At 37.3% G+C, this 19,737-nt stretch overlaps 1 protein-coding gene across 2 annotated transcripts in view; it reads right to left on the bottom strand.

Moving 5' to 3' along the window:
- The window catches only part of CDH18 (cadherin 18), a 220,464-nt gene that overhangs the window by 149,863 nt on the left and 50,864 nt on the right, over nt 1-19,737 (bottom strand). For both annotated transcript variants that reach the window (XM_009288064.2, XM_019474256.1), the window contains exon 3: nt 14,395-14,514. In XM_009288064.2, coding sequence (XP_009286339.1) covers nt 14,395-14,514 — 120 coding nt within the window. The remainder of the gene's footprint in view (nt 1-14,394; nt 14,515-19,737) is intronic.

The following is a 19,737-nucleotide window of genomic DNA, read 5'->3' on the forward strand; positions in this document are numbered from 1 at the left end:
ATCAAGACAAATACAGTCAATTCCATTTATTTCAGTGTTCGTTTCAACTGAAGATAGGTGGTAATGGGTATCTGACATATAAGCCAGTGAAAAATTACTATCCCTGGAGGCCACTCCTGGGAGAAACAAGAAATTAATTGCTCCTCATATCATTAAAGAACAATACATCCTGAAAGAAGCACATGGATGGTAAATATTATCACCGTCTCTTCAAGCCACACCAGAAAGTCACAGCCTAATCATCTATGTTTAAATTCGCAGTTTTTTAAGATTTCATTTTGCATCTGCTCTTCTTTGAAAAGAACTAACTCCAGAAATGGATGTTTCAAAAGTTTTTAAAATTATCAGATGTTGATTTCATGTACATTTGCTTCATTTGTTTCAGCAGTCCAGATTAAAAAAAAATCCACTTGCAAGATCTTTATCATGGAAATACTACCAGGGAAAAAGAAGGTTCTACCTGAAGATAAGTGGAAAGACAGAATTTACAAGAATGATGAATATCCAAAAGATATTTTGGATACAAGAAACAGTATTTTTTAAACAATTACACAAGCCAAATTCAATTGTACTACACATGTGCTTCATATTACATTGCACTCGCTCTTAGTTTCCTGACTGAATAGGATATGAGCTGAACAAGGAGATAGTTTCTCAAAATAAACAAATCTACATGTTGAATATGAAATGAATGTTTTCTGTACTTTAATGTATAACTATGTTAAAATTAACAATAGTGTAGTGTAACAGCGGTCTACCACATTCAGAAAAAATTGTATTTTTCCAATTTTTTTTTTTTACCTTCTTTCGTCGTTTGTGGTAGTTTACAGATGAGATTTTTACATTAGCAATTTATGTATCTATAGTTAATCATTTGTCATGGCAGTGATTACACAAAAGAATTTGCAGATACACCTTATAGCATTTTGTAATGCATTGTATTTTTTTTATTACCTTAGTAAACCTTGCAACTGTTGTTTTACCAGAGCATTCTGAAACTCTTGCAGAACATGCTACACGACACAAATTTGAGGTTAGAAGCAAAATTTTTTGAGTCATTTCCAAAAAAATTATAGTACTTTATGTAAATTTTTTCAGAATCAGAAGATGCAATTATTGACATATTGTCAACACCATTGAGAATCCCTTGCCCATAGTATCACACCTGAACCAAATCTAATCTATTTAATAAAACAGAGGCTTATAAAAAAGGTCAAGGAGGGCCATTATATGTAAGTACGAAGTTCTGTAAAAAAACAACAGGATGAGTTTTATCTGCTTTTCCTAATTTAAAGCAGGTTTGGGTTTTTTTTTTCTTTTCTTCCAAAGTACAAAGTAAGCTAGATATTTACCATAAAGATGTCCACTTTGAAAATGGAGGCTTCCTCTCTACAGCACAGAAGGGTACTGTATTTAATTAAATGCAAAGAATTAGACAAGTAAACATACTCGTAAGTTCTTTCAGTGATTCAGTTACTTTTACAGGACATTATGGCTCAGATGATTAATTCATTTCACTTTGATATTAACTTTTTATCAGAACTGATTACAAATGGATTAAAGCCAAGACTTGGCAAATACATTCAAGTGAAAGGATCTGCATTGTGTTACCAGTCCTTGCCATTTCATGTTGAAGACAAAAACCTAGAGAAAATCTCATCATAAGGAGAGATTTCTCAGGAAGAAACAGCCTTAGCTGATAAGTCACTCATTTTATTTTCATCTTCCATTCAAGTAAAGTGAAGCCTAACTCGCATGGTGGTTAGATATATAGGGAATTGTTGCATTTTCTGCCCGAACACTTTTAGATGCAATCTATTGATCTAAAATGTATTTCTTGAAAGAACAGTTTGGGAGAGAGCAAAACCTCATTTAATCTACCCTCTTCCCTTAGGACTGCTCCCATGATGGCTATATCTGCTTCTGGGACTGCAAGTGCTTTACTAAATTCCAGGAAGGCTTCTACTCTTACACCTTCCCTAATGTTACAGATGGAAATGAATTTTTCCTTGCAAACATTGTAAGCATGCTCTCAAAATACTATGTAACAGAAATACTGAGAATTTTATGGACCAGCTAAGGAAAAAAGGAAGAGGAACAGCATCTTTAGAATGTTTTAATATTGTAATCGTGACCATAAATATTACCAAAAATTTCACGCTTTAATCCTGAAATGTGTACCAAGAGAAAAACAAGACAAAACTATGTGAAAAGAAAACAAAAGACTTCCTTGGGGACCTAAATTAAAGACCGCAGACTGGGCTGCACTCCTCTGCAATGGGCAGCAAACAGAGCTCCGCTTCTCCCTCTTCTAGTGTGACAATTTTCAGTGACAGAGGCTTTATCCAATGTTTAAAATATTGCATAAGGTATGTAGTGGCTGGGAATTTTAAAACCTTTTTTTGCCTGAGGGATGGGTTTTGCTCACCAGTTTAAAAATGTGAAGAAAAACATCCATCCTACAGACCTTCATTGACAACAAAATCTGCAACAGTGTCACAGCACCACAGGGGCTGGCAGCTCCCTGGGGCCAGGTGCCAGGGGCTCCCTGGGTGTGTGACGCCTGACCTGTCAGCCAGGGCCCATCCCACCCCCAGCCAGGAGCGGGGCAGCTGGGGAGCACGGGGCCAGCCCCAGCCTTGGGCATTGGGCACCTCCCCGGGGACAGGGACCTGGCTTGGCGGGGTCCGTGACTGGGCAGGGCAGGGCTGTGGGGAGCTGGAGACCTGCCCTGCTGCGATGCTGCTGGGACAGGGGCTGATGGCCCTGGCGGGCTGACATGGGGTCCTGGGCCCCGGGCAGGGCGGGGGGCCCTGTTAGTGGACTCCAGACCCTGACAAGCAGAACAGCAAGTCTATATGGAAATTTGGAAAGATAGAAGAAAATAAAGACAGAGCTTTTGATTTGATAACCTACCTGTGTGCTTTTGTCATGTGAACATTCCAGTTCCAGATATGGTGGTAGACAAATGCTGATAAATCTGACCCTCAGAAAAAAAGACCTAACTCCTACTATCATTCACCAATTAAGTCGCAGAATACACATGTAAGCAAAGATAAGTAAAAAGAAATTAGTACTGAACAGTATCCTCTCCTGGAAGTGAAGTTACAGAGTCTTAGGAAGGCTGGTTATAGTCTCTCCTAAATTATAAATTTACAAATAGTCTAGCAAATCATAAAGACAGTTACAAAGACATGAGGTAAATTTGCTGGCTGTTGTGTTTGATCAGAGCCTATCTGCAGTCTTCAAGACCAGACAAAGCCCACTGTACTGCTTCTGCTGCTGCTCTTGGGCTTGACAAAGTCGGCAAAGGAATGAAAATGCACTCTGGGGCACGTTCAGACAAGAAGGACACCACCTAAGGGAAACCAGGAAACCTTATTGTCAGGCTTTGTGTTCCCCATTCACACAGGCAGTGACGTTGTGAAGGTCGCAAAGTCTAATATCGAAGGGAGGACAAATGCTGACATACAGCTGGTAAAGGTCAAATTTCCTGGATAGATCACAGGTTTGTCGGTGGTTTCTGAAGGTAGTTTCTTTTTCACTTCCTATTCAGATAAGAACTAAATTACAGAGGTTCCCCAAATGTCATCTTTGTTGTTATCATATTTTAAAACTGGTGTAAAACTGCTTCATAAATACCTTGTGCTTGTTTGATTTTTAAGTAGATGGTCAATAGATATGGAGCTTGTGTTAATTTCATAAAGCTATTGTTCAGTTTTTCTTAGGAGGTATTTCAACTGCAGTTGAATCATTTTTGCTGGACAACATTTCTTGAGAAGCATTGTCTTTATACATAATCTTTGGAGAAGCATCATCACCATACTAGGTTTGTTGTTCTGTATGGTTTATTACAAGACAAGGTGTTATCAGCCACTTTTCTTCAGATTGTAACTGAAAACGTATGCATTGTTCTAAAAGATGAAGACTGATGGGAAACCAGATGCATGCTTATTTATTGATCTAAAATAGATTATACATTAATTCTGAGAGTAGCTATGTTTTTAAATCACAAGATTTGTGTGCATTATAAAAATCTGTGTTTATATGCAACTACTAAAGAAAACAGTATCCTCAATGAATTCTGTATGCCTAATTTCCTTTTCACAAGTCTACCACTACTGGTCTTTTCCCCGCCTCCAGTGTGAATTAAACGTAATTTCTCAAAATATGAAAGGCAAAAATGTGAACTTACTCAAACATATCATTAAAGCAGTAACATTATTAACACAATATATTTGTAAAAAAACTCATAAAATAGAGACACAAGAAGTTAAGCCATTTAATAAATATATAACCAGTGTGTCTCCAACCATAAGTCATCTTAGCATTACCAAACTGGCAGATAACATAGCTCCTGGAATAGTACCTCAATATTGCGCTCTCTCATTTTCATTGCCACTGCAAAGTTTCATTGCCACCCTTTAACTGCATTTCTGAAATGATTATGCTGAATAATACCAATACCCACAACAGCTTGTGAAAGAGAAAATTAAATTGGAAAAGGGAATGTGGATGAAGCAGCAGAGCTGTGTATGAATTAGGGCACCTCTACAAAGTTCAACTTCATGTTTTGCTCTATATACTCATTTCAGTCCCTCAGCCAAAAATTTAAGGGGGAAGAAAAAAGAAGATTCAATGTCCCAGTAATTCTTTCTTGTAGAACTAGAGACGCCAATAGTAACCTATTGTCTAGAAAAATGACACCTGTTAGCACAATTAAAGGCAATAAAGTCACTGCTTAATTCCACAACAATAAAGACTGATCTCTAAAAGTATTGCTAACATGTGGACTGGTCCTTAGGGGCAGAGTCTTTAACGAGTCTAGTGCATTAATCTTCTGAGTCAGTGTCCTGGCTGTCATCCCAGTTGAGCTAAAGATTACAGTAATGTATTTGTGGCTTTAGGGTGAAATCTTATTCATCCCCTTCCCTGAAGTTAAACACATTTTATCACACATGCAATTTCCACATTTTGTTTGGATGGAACATTAGCCTTCCTTGTTTAAAAACAAAGAACTTACAATTAATGGTTCATATATCCCTTGTGAAAAGTTCAAAGACACAGAGAGAAACATCTGTTCATAGAAGTAATCCTATTCTGTAAAAATTGACATCTTACAGACACTTGCAATGGAATGCTTTTCTCACACCAAAACCTTTAACTTTTGTAATAGACACAGCACAGTACTTTAGACCTTCAGAAAAAAGCAGGCTCTTTACTATCCTCAGTACATCTGAAAAGATGTGAATGTCTAAAAGTATGGAAAAACAAGCTTAATAAACTTTAACATTAGGAACCTTTTCCAATGTCCCATAGAAAGTAAAAGAAAAACCTGACAATGGTGAGCAGATAGTGATTTTACACCTAAGAGAAAGACTGTAAAGGATGCAGCAACAGAATCCAGACTATATGATCATGCATGCCTCACTGCTTTCACATCAGGACTTTAAATCTGGTTGAATAAACAAACATAGTGCTTCACCAGTCTTGGCTGGGATAGAGTTAATTTTCTTCATAGTAGCTACCATGGGGCTGTGTTTTGCATTTGTGCTGAAAATGGTGTTAATAACACAGGGATGTTTTCGTTACTGCTGAGCAGTGCTTACACCGCATCACGCTGCCCCACCAGCGGGTAGGCTGGGGGTGCACAAGAAGTTGAGAGGGTACACAGCCAGGACAGCTGACCCCAACTGACCAAAGGGACATCCCACATCATACGATGTCACACTCAGCAATAAAAGCTGGGGGAAGAAGGAGGAAGGGGGGGTGTTCAGAGTTACAGCACTTGTCTTCCCAAGCAGCCATTACACGTGATGGAGCCCTGCTTCCCTGGAGGTGGCTGAACACCTGCCTGCCGATGGGAAGTAGTGAACGAATTCCTTGTTTTGCTTTGCTTGCGCGCACAGCTTTTGCTTTCCCTATTGAACTGTCTTTACTCAACCCATGAGTTTTCTTACTTTTATCCTTCCCATTCTCTCTCCCATCCTATTGTGGGGGGAGTGAGCAAGCGGCTGTGTGGGGCTTAGCTACCTACTGGGGTTAGTCCACAATAACCAGGCATTAATGTTGTAAGTGTAAAAATATATCGGTGTATTTACAGATGAAAGGTTAAAAAAAAAAAAAAAAGGGTGTCTACCAACAAAAGGAATGCAGTTACCCTATTGCAGTAGTCCTGGTTAGGAAGCCAAGTGGATAATATGCTCTGGGAACTTGCCAATTGCCAATTAGCAGTTACAGAAGCATGTGCCTTTTTTTTTTTTTTTTTTTTTTTTTAAAATGACTTGTGGCTGGACAGCACAGATTGTCCATAGTAGTTTTTCACAACACCAGATGATGAAAGAACAACAAACACAGAAACAAACAAGAGCGGAACAACCAAGGAATAGTTTCTTTTCTAGTTCTGAAATCAATCTCCAATACACATGGTCCATCTCATAGGAGAGGGAAAACACGGTTAGAACATCAGGCAATCTTTTTGCCCTTGCTTTTCTGCCTCCTATGCCTGTCCTTTTTAACTATAAGATTGATCCTGGAAGAGATAGTGGTGGTAGGTAACCAAAAAAGAAAGTACAGTGCCAGAACACTGGTCCTGATGAGTGATTGGTCCACCTTCTGCTCCTCAAAGTCCTGCTCCAGCAGGCAGACCACAAAATCTCCTGGGGGTGGATGGCAAAAATTGTATCAGGATATACAGGTAAGAGGATGGCCCAGCAAATATCAGTCACCATAAGAAACACTGCACTAGGTTGTGGAGACCTTTGCTCTGACGCACTGCTGCTGCTTTGGTATTACCCTTATTACGCATCTTGAGCACATCATTTTGCCTCTCCTCTTTGTACACTTTTGATTAGCAAGGACTCTTCTGTGCGGTTTCCATGCTAGTGGAAAACAGGGCCTAAACAACAAAGTTTCAGTTGTACCAATGCCCTCATAAAATCTTCAACTGTACCAAAACAGAGCCCTTAGAAAACTAAAAGAAACAGTGGATTGTTCAGCTGCTCATATCTCTCTGCCTGTTCATCTGATGGCCTAAGTTATCCTTCGAATAACTCTAGGGAACACTGTAATAGTATATAAATATTTTGAACACACAAGAAAATTCTGAGAATTGAGTCCATTGTTCAGAGTTTATCTTTAAAGTGTGAAAACTGTAGGTGTAGAAAATCCAATATTTACTTAAAATTCAAAGCAAAGGACATTACAATATTTACATTACTCTTAGCTGAGAGCTGGCAGATGACACTCTCAAACAAGTGTTCATGACAATATTTTTAGATGGACCACGTATTTTTGTTCCTTCAGGAATGAAGGAGTGCATTGTACAGTACCTGGTAGAATTAGAAGAATGAGGTAAGACTCTTTCAAATTTTGAGTTTGTATTTCTAGTGATTCTCTTGACAACAAACTGTAGACTTTGGCAATGTTATATGCTAAAGATGTAACTTCTATTACAACATTTCAGAAATTCCTTGAGGGAAAATAAACATATGAAAACCTGAATATGGAATACAGTTCTTACAACTTCAAGATAAAATTACAGTACCCATGCACAAAACAAATTTATTTTAATCCTACACACTGTTAGCAAGATGTATCACTAATAAAAATAACTCAACTTTTAGATTGATTCTTCACTGTGACCTCATCTTGATACTAAGTAGAAACCAATCACATAATTAAGTTGGAGTTTTTACTAATAGCTATAAATAAGTGGTCTGCAGTGCAAACACAAGTGAGATTTTGAAGGTTCATCATAGATATTTCCTTACCTAACTCAAACAGAATGTGTCATTAGCAAAATTTTATGATTGATGCAATCGCCCTTACTGTTTTTTATAAGATTTAATTATTCAGCAACAACAGTTTAAGAGCCCATGTGTAAAAACTGTGATAGAGGAGGTTAAGTTTACTTTAAGACCACTACAAGAACCTGGGCATCAGCTGTGGTGTCTTAGTTGTGGAGTTAGGGGGACATCATGAAGTATTCCTTTAAAGTAGAAACATTCAAATTATGTAAGATACTTCTATAGCCGCTTAAGGTCATTAAAATGATATTGGAGCCTCTCAGCATGAAACAGAGATAGTTGAACACAGGACTCTCCAGTTTCAGTTAGCACTCTAATATGAACCAACCTGCGTATCAGCAGGGGAACATTAACCCCCGCCAACATGCTTATTTTAAACAGATGTCACTAAGAAAGATATTTCAACTAAAAAAAAGTAAGAATTCTTAATATCAAAAATAAGGATGTTCATTCAAGTAAGCGGCAGAATTTGATTTCTGAAAAGATTTTACTAACTAGTATTATTTCCTATGTATGGCAGAGACATAGGGTCATGAAATGTCTTAGCATTACTCCAATTAGCACACTAGATTCTTATCTGGGATATCACGACAGACTGTTCTACTAAAGCATGCAAAGGGTGCTCTTCCTTTTTGTACTGGAAAGTCTACACAATTCCTCTTTATGCCAGTTTAAGATATTTTCTCTGAAATAAGGAAATTAGGTAGACTTTAATCCATTAAATCCATAATTATTACCTCAGTATTAAGAGACCTTAATTTTAACAGATTTCATTAACAATTTTTTTAAGCATTGGTATTTATTTATAGTATTTAGCAGTATCAAATCTGTAAATAACTTTATAAACAATCAATTTTTTTTCTTGTTTCCCAGAAAAACAACACATGCAACTTTAAAATTACACTCTACGTATTATAATGCCACAAAATCTGCCATTCCCATATGAACTATGGCCAAGAACTTCTAGAAAAGGATAAGAATAATAATTACAGAAGAGGACAAAAGTCTTGAACTTCAGAGATTGCTCACTTGGTGTTCATGAGGCACATCTCTATATTTGGAAGCATCTATTCAGCCATTGACTATGTTTATTATTTGTATTGTGCTCTCAGTCAGGAACCAAACTAGATAAGTAGGGAATAGGTCATTTCTTATAGGCATGCTTGAAGCCATTGTTCATATTATTGTGAAGACAGAAAGCAGAGGGAGGTTGACACTCTTCTCCCGCTTCATAATTAGCCTGTACTTATTTGCAGTGACATTCTTTCATAAATAGGCACATGTATTTCTTTACTATTTAATATCTTCAAGTAAAAAAAACCCAAACAAGCTGATACACGATTAAGAACTTTGTAATACTACTGCTGTAAAAGCAGATCATTATAAATACAAATAAATAAAAATATCTAATCTTTTTTCACATTCAATTCAATGATAAATGTGTTTCTCTCCCACCCCACCAGTGTCTACATTTCAATTCAAAACTGCAATGAATGAGGCTTTTATCTCTTATTTCATCACAGTTACAACCAGAACTGCTGATTTGAAAGAACAAATGCCTCACAGATTAATTCACTCTGTATGTTCTGTTCAGAAAGATTGATACATCTGGGAAAAGCTGTGTAGCTAACATCCTCCAGATATGGGTTTACTATGTAAGCAGTAGAATGGGACTACGGGTTTCACTTTCATTCCCAAAGCATGTGGCAACTGAAAGTGGGCTGCTATAGCTGTTAGAAAAAACCCACAGTCTAATTTGAGGTTTCCCCAGGAAAAAATGAGCTTCTGGGGTTGGGTTACCAGTCAAATGTTGACTGTTGCTGTTTGATGTTGCTTCGACATAAGCAAAGAACAAGCAGGGATAGATCCTACATCAAGTTCATGGATCAAAAACCCTCATGTTTTGGAAAAGGTGGGGTATTACATTTGTGACTCAAACTCCCAGGAAAAGTTTTCATGTGTTTTTGCGCATTTCAGAAGATGTTCAGAGTTCTACGGGGTGGGAGAACCATATTAAGACACTAAGTATATTAATAAATTATTTGCTCTACTCTTCACTGATAACTTATATTTTTATTTTTTTTGTATTTTTATAGCGAGGTTAATGGTACTCTAAAAGGATAAGCAACTCATGTTTTCTGGGGTTCCCTGAATATTTTGATTTAAAAAATCACATAATCCTATACACGTAATCTTTGCAAATACACCTAGGATCTAGACATTGACTTCTTCTCTCTCTTTCATCAGCATTATTAATACATATTTATTTATAAAAATTCAGCAGAATATTTTGCTGCAATTGGGGAGGAAAGCAAACAGGAACCAACACAAGCTATCACAGCTAATTACTAATTACATAACTTATTACTGTTACATCCCATAGCTAATTACTAAAGGTTATTAATAAATACAAATACAATGCACTTCCTAGAAAGCCATTCAAATTCAAAGGATATTGAAAATCTTACAGTTTATGTTATGCATGGACAGTAGTTCTGACATTCACAGTCATAACAACATAGTTGCAGCAAATTTCTACACACAGAGTTTACAATTCTTCCTTCCCAGGGAAAAAAATAACAAACCAAAGTGAAATACAGGCCCTAGAGCCAATCACTTAAAAAACTAAAGATTGTTAGGAGTTGCCAAATCTGGTAGCCTCATGGAGGTGAGGTTGCTGCAGCTCCCTGTTTTTAATCTGTGATTTAGAAGCAGCAGTGAGGCTGCGTGAGTGTTCCCAAGAGGCACGCGCACACATGCAACCCATACACGCAGTGGGCAACACACAGAAACATTCAGCACTCAGACAGCACAAACAGCCTCATCCTTCTCCGGCTGATCAGGAGGAAGGACGGTTTAGTTGGAAATACACACATGTACTCAAGGATCCCCCCTGTAACTTGCCTTAGACACTCAGTCTGTCCAGTAGCTGGCACCTGGGTCCCCAGTCTCGCCATTTGGTGGAACCTGGACATACAAGTCCGAGGCCTGCAGCTCCCCTCCACTGCTGGTACAGATCCCCTTTTCATCCTGGACACACTCACACATCCCCACCCACCCCAGCACACTATAGATTCCCCAGTTACGGGCCTTAGACACTAAGCGTATCCAGTAACTGGCCCTGAACCCTCCGGACTCCCAGTTACCTTGCATGCCCACTGACACCCCCACGTATACATTATGGGCTCTCAGTAGCTACCTTTGACACCCAGGCTATCCAGGAGCTTGCTCCTGGCTCCTTGCTCTCCCCTTGCCTCATGCACAGAGATACACAGATGCAAACAGGCCTCTCAGTCAACCCACAGACTATACAGTCACTCCTGCAGTCAGTCTGGACCTCTGGGCCCCTGCAACAGCTGACTTGTGAACCCTCTGGTCTCTCCAGTGTCTGGCCCAGCCTTTTGGCCACGTGGATACCTGGCACCCAAGCCACTCATCTGACTCGCTGGCTACTCCAGCCTGACACTCAGTAGTGATCCCACACTGACATTCACACCCATGCAATATGCACACACTCTGTACTCTCCTGTTTGCTGGCACCACAGAGACATGGGACCCTCTGACCATGGTCCAGCTCCAGTTGCTGACACTTAGGCCTCCAGACACACATGCATACAGAGTCCCTTTACTCAGAAAAAGTTAGAAGTGAAGCATAAGAAGGTACAGGACAGACTGTGCTGATCAAGCAGAGGGCACGACTAGACAATAGTCCTGAGCAAGAGCCTGTTTACATAGGACTGGCCCCTTTTACCCCCTTAGCCCTCTATTTTTCCTTGCTTTTTCCTCCCTAATCCATCTCAATCCCTCCCTTTCCCTGCCTGTGGTTCTTCCTTTAAACCAGAATAGATCTAGTACAATACCATAATGCTCTTCTGTGCATCCTATAATGTGTCCCATAGCCCCGTAGGCAGTAGCTTCCTGAGCCTGAAGGGTGATCAGGACAGCATCTCCTGTGGACTCCTCATGATGGGTTTCAGTCCTGGCCGATGGGGCTGAGGCTGTCCTGTGACAGCCCTGGGACGAGCCCAGGCTCGAGTCTCTAATTAGGGCAGGGGGGTTACTCTCCCAGAGCTGCACTTCTGCCCTCCTTTGGGTGTGTAGAGATGAGCCTTTCATCAGATAAGTTAACAAAGATGTTCTTCTGCCAAGAACACATCTTTTTTTACTTCAAAGTTTGTAATTTAGTGCTGGCCCACTATTACATTTTAGATGTATGAATTCTAAAATCCTATTTAAACTATTCTAAACTAAGCTCCTAAAAATCCATAATTTTAAAGTCTTCAGATAGTAAGTTATTTAAAACCAAGTTTAGGCAGCACTAAGCTAGAAGCAGAAGACTTCTTAAGTATTCACACTAGAGCTATGAACAACTTGATGTCTGGATCTGATAGCTCCAAGAAGCTTTACTGATAGCCGTAAAAGATCCTTAGGCTTCACAAACGTTACATTCAGTCATGAATGTTGGGACCTTTCTCTGTCTTTTTCCCTGTTTTGGCCCTTCTACCTCTTTCTTGTAAAGGAAGTTTGTGCATGTCAGGGTAAATTTAGAAAACTTCCAGATAAAATGTAACTAAGATGGAATCGAACAATTCAAGCCTTAGGAAAAATAGGTCACAGAAATGCTTGCAAATTCAGAAGAGCGATGTTTTTAGAAAATAAGTGTCTCAAACCCCAGAAATTCAAAGTGAAATTTCATAGTGAAACACTATACTTCAAGACTTTCCTATCACTTCCAATATTCTACTTCTTTGCATTATATCATGCCAAATTAAATTAACTGCTATTCTGGAATTATAAAAAGACAACTTATCAAATTAAAAAGCCTTCTCCATTTTTTTTTTCACTGTTTCACTGTCTACTTACCTCATAAGGTATTTATTCTTTTGCCATTTTAACAGACTATAAGGTATCAAACATTTTCATATTCTAGACACATAATAAAAACAGTTTAAATTCATAAAGTGTCCTTAAATCCCTGTCAAAGCCTAAGGCTTGGGGAGTGAAAACACACTTCCATCTGCTTTCTTTATAACATACAAAGGGCAATATAACAATACTATTTTCTTTTGTGATACAGACCTGATACTGAGAACATCTATTATGATTCTTCACTGACTGAATAGCAGGTCCAGATTACAAGTTCCACACCATTATCAAAGTAAAAAATATAGGCCATTGCCTCAGAGTGACAAAACAGAAGCAGAAATGTAGGCCAGCGTTGTATTTCTAAGTAAAACAAGGGCAGAGAGAGCTTGAGCACTGTACCACTGATTTTCCATACCTCTTAGTTGTTGACATGTATCTCAGAGTGGTTTTAGCCTGTGCCAGCTAGTACTCTGCCAGACTGTACTCACACATGGCTGGGTAAGGTGTGTGCCAGCAGTCGTTCCTGAAACACAGCGTGTGTGAACAGGCCTGCATCAGGTTTGCCTCCCAGCACTTTATATAGTCCTCCAACATGATCCTGTCAGGCTTTGCACGCTTTGGCCTTTCTAACATGAGCTCACAAATTTATAGAATAATTTAGGTTGAGAGAGACCTCTGAGGGTCATTGAGTCCAGCCTTCTACTCAAAGGAGGCCTAACCTCAAGGCTAGCTGAGATGGCACAGATACACTTCTCTTGGTAATGAAGCAAGCATGTACCTCCAAGTTCCACAGAGATTAACGTACACAAGCAAAGACACTTAAATGTAAAAACATTTCAATGAAAACTATTTACACTATGCTTACTTCACTTCAGCACATTTTAAAAATCATTATTCTTCCCTACAGTTAAGTGTAGGGATCACTATATTTCATTCTCTCCCCTCAGTATTAAAGCTTTAATACAGATAGGGAAAAATAGTTACAAAATTCAGATGAAAAAAGTACTTTCTTAAATTATATTTCCTCATTATTAAGGACTATAAATGCACACTAAAAATATACCATCATATTAATATTTAAGATAATGCTTTTCAGAAAATCCAAAACTAGTAACAATCCCCATCCCCAAAAGAGATTTCTTCTCTCTTTAAAGAAACCAATTTGAATTCATTATACATAACTCACACTTTGTGGAAAAAAGGAGAGGGTGATGCATAGAGTTTAAGCATAAATATTTCAGCTCATTCTACTTCTTGAATCACAGAATAAATTTTCAGTGAAATGACAATAGTGCAGTTTTATAAGTACAAGAATGATATTAATTATGGTATATGTGTTGAAGACCACATTCAATAAGACTTCCAAGCCTATCCTTCGGGCAAAACAAAGCATTTAAAATCATAATGTATTAGGCACACTTGAGTCACTACCTAAACAGAGGCTTGAAAAGATGAAAGACTACTGTTCCAGTTTGGCTGAACGGCTCACATCATGGCATGATGCAGAACTAATTCTGTACACAGTAGGCCCGTTTTAGTACTCAGCAAAACATAGCAACTCCTAAATTTCGTAGTGTAAAAGCAAGAAGTAGGATATAATAGGAATTAAAAAAAAAAAAGTCCCACCCACCTGTGTTTTGTACATTGGATTTCATCTACCAGACTTACTTAACTGCAATGTATTAGCCCAATCACACTGATAGAAATATAAAATGCCCACCTGTTTTAGGGTCAACAGAGAAATATGGCTGTCCCTGAAGAATACTGTACACTACTCTGGCGCTGTTTCCATATGTAGGGTCATCTGCATCTGTGGCTGTCACCTGTAGAACAGATGTACCTGTATATACAGGAAAATAAAAGTTGATTGATAATAAATACAATTTTCTGACAAATATAAATATTTTTAGATGCATTTTGAAATGTCTACAGCCCTCACATTCTACAATTAAGAGATTAATAACATTTTCTCTGTATGTTATTATCCTACCATATTTTTAATGAAAACTATTTATTACCATATTTAATGAAAACTATTTATACTCATTTGAAAAAAACTTTTTCTCTTTCTTTCTATATATGTATATGTAACTTTTTTACATATATAAAAACATAAATAGTACCTACATAGCATGCATATTTATGCATGTTCACACACATACACCCAAAACTTGGATATTGCTTAGACTTCTGAACAACTCATATTTAGGGACTTCAGGATTATTTTCATCCACAATAAAAATTAATGTTGAAGTGCATATTCAAAATAATTTGCATAAATGTCCTCAAATCAATAAAAGATGATAAGGGAATCAAAAAATCTAGCTATCGGAAGGCATCAAAGATCTGAAAAGGAAATAATTACTAGAACCTTGTTGGAATTCCAATGATGGATCCAAATTAGAAAGATAAGGAGTTCAAAAGACAAATATTTGTATGCTGTTAAGAAATACCATTAGAAAAATAAAATCATAGTTTCTAGCATGTCACTAAGTGGGATAACTTATGAGTAACACTTTGTAGAAAATAAAATGCGTAAGTACTGCACGGATAGAATAGAGACAAGTGATTTTACATTTTACTATATTTTTCAAGACATTTAATGATGAATCTTTTTTGCTATCACTGCCCAACACTTCACATAAGAAAATTGGCAAGTTAATAAAGGTTCAGTCTTCATCCCACTTGTTTATCCTTCTACAGACACTGCTTTCTACAGACTATTTTGGCCCAGTATTAAAATACAGGAATAATAATAACAGAACAGGCTACTCTCATGTAATTCTGCATCTGAAAGTGGCTTCTCAGTTAAATTAACCACTGAGGCATCACCGCCACCCTGGGGTGTTCAGTTTCACATCTTAGTTGTGAGGAGAAGTATGCTTTTGAATTGAACCCCCTGATCTCCCCCACTTGTCGCGCTTTGATTTGCCTCATGGAACAGTTTCAGAGTATGCTAACTAGATTCCTTCTGATGAAACTAAACCAGAAGATGTGCTTTAGCCACACATCTGATTTATTCTGACTGCTAATAGGCTTTTAGTCTCAGAGACCAGACAAGAGCTAGTCTGAAATAAGACTTCCCAAAAACATACGGTGTGGATATCGGATCCTCAGCTCCAACTGTTTAACTTCCTAGATCAGTTTCCATTGCACAGAACTGTTTGTTAACGTGCACACCCTCAGTGTACACTGGGAATAGAAATACCTAAAATCATGGAGTCTCACTTCGAGTACAGCAAAGCAAGTACGCAAATCTTCGCAGATTTGGATTCTTCACTGTTTGAGAAACTATTCATTCATTTGTGCCACACTAACTTAGACACCGAAAGTTGCTTTTTGTTTATCTACTGGAGATTTAGTAAAAGGTACAGCAAACCTGTATAAATATACTAATATATAGTAAATATACACTAAATATAGTGTCTTCTGGTCTCTGAATAGCCCAAATGCATACAATCTCATAGATAAACATATTCACACAGCAGATATAAGGATACCTTGATGAATTTGAAGTTGAATATTGTAATAAAATCAAGCTGGAGCTAGTAGTCTGTTCATAGTTATTCAGGAGTTAACGGTAAAACTGTCTAAATTACTGTATTTGGGTTTATGTGGCAAGGTAGACAAATATGAATTAAAGTTAGTGTAATTTTCTTAAAACGTTCTAGGAATCTACTCAGTCATATTTATTTGCTATCTAAACTTAGAATAAGAGTTACTGCAAACCACATCAGGTCACTTCAAAGAACAGAAAATGCACTTTTTTCCTCTATTCTATAGCTTATCTAAATACTGTAATGATATAATTCTGTAGCCGTTTGGCAATAATTTCTAACTTGAGGTGGAAAAGCTGTGACCTTTCTGTCTTCTAGTTAAGCTTGCTGTATTCAAGGGTGAAGGCCTGTTCACACTAATTTGTTGTTTTACCTTTATTCATGGCTTCATTATTTCATGTTGGAATCTTGTGGAATCATTAAAGATTAATAGGTTACTGATACACAACGATTTTATTTTTTTTAATTGCATACAACAAAAACATACCCATCCAATAGGTATAGTCAGTCACCTACAAGAGTTTGCTACCCAGTGTGCTGGCCAACTTCTGTACCTTTTTATCTATAGATTTTCCTGCTTCCAGGAAAACAGTTACGAACAGTTGCCTACTCGTCTAACAGGTTGAATTCCCATTTGCACTTTTTCCCAGAGTTCTAGACAATCAAGGTAGGTTTTGGAATGGATGAACAGATTTTAGCTATTTCAGAAGAAGAAAATACCAGAAATACTGAGATTTCATGGTTCTCTCATTCTTCAGAGACTTTCTTCTCTCCTTATTTTAAAAGGTAGGGGATAGAATCTGAGTGCTTGTGTTGCTCATTGATGTGGGACAAAGACACAGGGCTAGTGAAAGGTGATATCGCACATAAGCAGCTGACAGGTCATTTTAGCATGAATGGAATGCTATCACCTTAAAATCCACCACAGTCATTTTCTAATACATCTGTATCTCTCTCCTAAGAAACACCTGATAATAGTAATTTGGTATGGAATAGTATGGAATAGCGGCAAAGTGTTCTCTTTCCATCTAAAAGAGCACTTAGAATCACAAGTTTTAACTCATCCCCCCACCCCACCTCTCAAACCCTCATTCAGTGCAATGTAGCTCATGAGATGCTTAACTTTTTCACTGTATTACACAAGCACGCTCGGCATCTTATAAGATAGACCCATACTGGCCTTTTGCCTAACTCTTGCCTGATTTGCTGAGCACAGAGGAAGGGCAGCTTGTGAAAGCTGCGAGTTAGACTGCCTTGTGAGAAAAAAGGTAAAGAGGGTACATTTACCTTCCAATTACTCCTTTCAAAGTTAACATCATTCAGCTCATCAACATGACGGACAAATCATGATTCCAAATACATTTGTACCATTCAGATGCAGCATCAGTTTTTGCCGTTGAGCTATGTGTAATGAAGGATTTAGATGGAAAAATATACAGTACAGCTGTCTTGCTATTTTTAATGTTAACAATTCTGAAGAAAATAATCTAATACAAAAAATAAGGATCTAATTTCCCTGGAGACCTCAGAACAGATATGAACATCGGACCCAGAGGCATACCTTCTGTACTTTCTTCACTAACCTACTGTGAAAATGCCTGTCAAGAAAAACTCAAAATTTTGCTATGAAAGCATTTTGACACTCCAGTTAGGCAATAAAAAAGACTTGTTTCCCCAACGTGGAGGCTCTGCTTATTCAGAGTACAGCTACCATTCCACATGATTTCCCGCTACAGTTTAGAGATTACATATTGGGAATTCTGTTTTCTTAGCTAATGCTTTATACAGAGCTGTAAAATACGTCTGTATGCGCTGAACACCACTCTGTAAGTTTTGCTTTTTTTCTGTTATCAAAAATAAGGATAATTTCATTTTGGAAATCAAATTGTAGTTTTATTTCAAAATATCTTCTTTTGTTTTTCTCTTTTTTTAAATATGTTTACAATAAAAATTTTGTAAAGTTATATATCAAAAAAAAGCTGAAGGGAAATAGGTTAACCTGTCTCTCTGAAGACAAATTTGTAATATTTAATGAGGCAGTTCAATAAAACATGCCTGTTGAGAATGCAAATCTGTATGCATGACTTTCCATAGTTTGCTGCACTGTTAAAATCTCAAATGGATCAATATTGAACAAAAAGTAAAAGAATTGAAAAAAGGTGACGTTTAATGAACACATTTCCTGCCTAACTAAATTAATTCTTAAAATTGTCTTAAAACACTAACAAGTCAACACAACATGTTTTAGTTTCCTTCTACATTAGAAAATAATGATTTCACCAGGAAATCAACACTTTGAGTTCAGTGACTATATTACTGATCCAAGTCCTCACTGTAGAAAATCTCAATATTTTCTTGTCAGCTATCTTCATTAGAAGATAAAAATCAAACAACACAGGAAGATAAATAGGCACTTCTCATACAAATCATATTTATGAACACCATGAATATTGTCTTCCAGATTATCTAAAATTATGACTACCTCACATTAAAATACCCTGGAAAGAAGTTCAGAAAAGTCCAGTGTGTCTATTAATTTCCTAAGTAGAATTTATTGGGAATACTCTTCTTACGCATGACCTCAACATTAGAAAATTTAATATACAATATTTCACTCATTTTGAATCTATCTGAAAATGAGCAGATATGGAAGGCTTCTATTGATTGAAAAATGTTTTTATTTTCTTTTACCTTTAGATAATGAAGACTCTTTCATAAACCTTAAAACAGAGCATAGTTATAGCTCTCAATGAGACTGAGTTTTTTACACTGAAGAAGAAATCATTTCAGATATAAACCTTGGTTCTTGAGCCAACTTGTAGGAAAAAGGTTCAATGAAGGCAAGGAATACATGTTTTCTTTCAGCTCTTTCAGCATAGTACATAAAGCATAAATAATATGTTCACTTTGTGCCACAGTGAATATGGTGATCTAATATTTGGCCAATAATTTAACAAAACTTACCTGTACTTTCTTGTCAGTGACCTAAAAAAAGAAAAGCCACAAAGGTCCTACAGGTTTTACAAGTAGATCAAGAAAGGTTCAACTTGTGGGAAAAATATCAGCTAACTTCTTGAGGAGACAGACGGGAACCTGCTGCTGAAACTAAACAGCATAATGGAGATCAAAAATATCACCTGCCACTCAGCCTGGGGGCTGTTACAGAGAGACAGTAACACTGGAAGTTCTTTAAATTATGATGTAAAAAAGTGGAAGAAATTTTTAAAGTAGTGAAGCATCCTTAGGAATTCATAAAATAACAACAAGAAGTTCAGTTATGTATAGACTCCACAGCTGAATGTCAAAAAACATGTTAATTACAGAACTAATAAAAATGGCATAGGGATCTCCATTATTTGACAGAAAGAATGTATCCTGTGGAAGCAATAATAGAATTAGTCTTTCTGAGACTGCAGACAATAAAATGCTTTCAGTATACAAGAAACACAAACAAATCAATAAGGGAAAAAGAAAATAATGATCATAAATTTGCAATGAAAATATAA

Source organism: Aptenodytes forsteri, unplaced genomic scaffold, assembly GCF_000699145.1.
Source record: "Aptenodytes forsteri isolate BGI_AS27 unplaced genomic scaffold, ASM69914v1 Scaffold27, whole genome shotgun sequence".
NCBI classification, from domain to species: Eukaryota; Metazoa; Chordata; class Aves; order Sphenisciformes; family Spheniscidae; genus Aptenodytes; species Aptenodytes forsteri.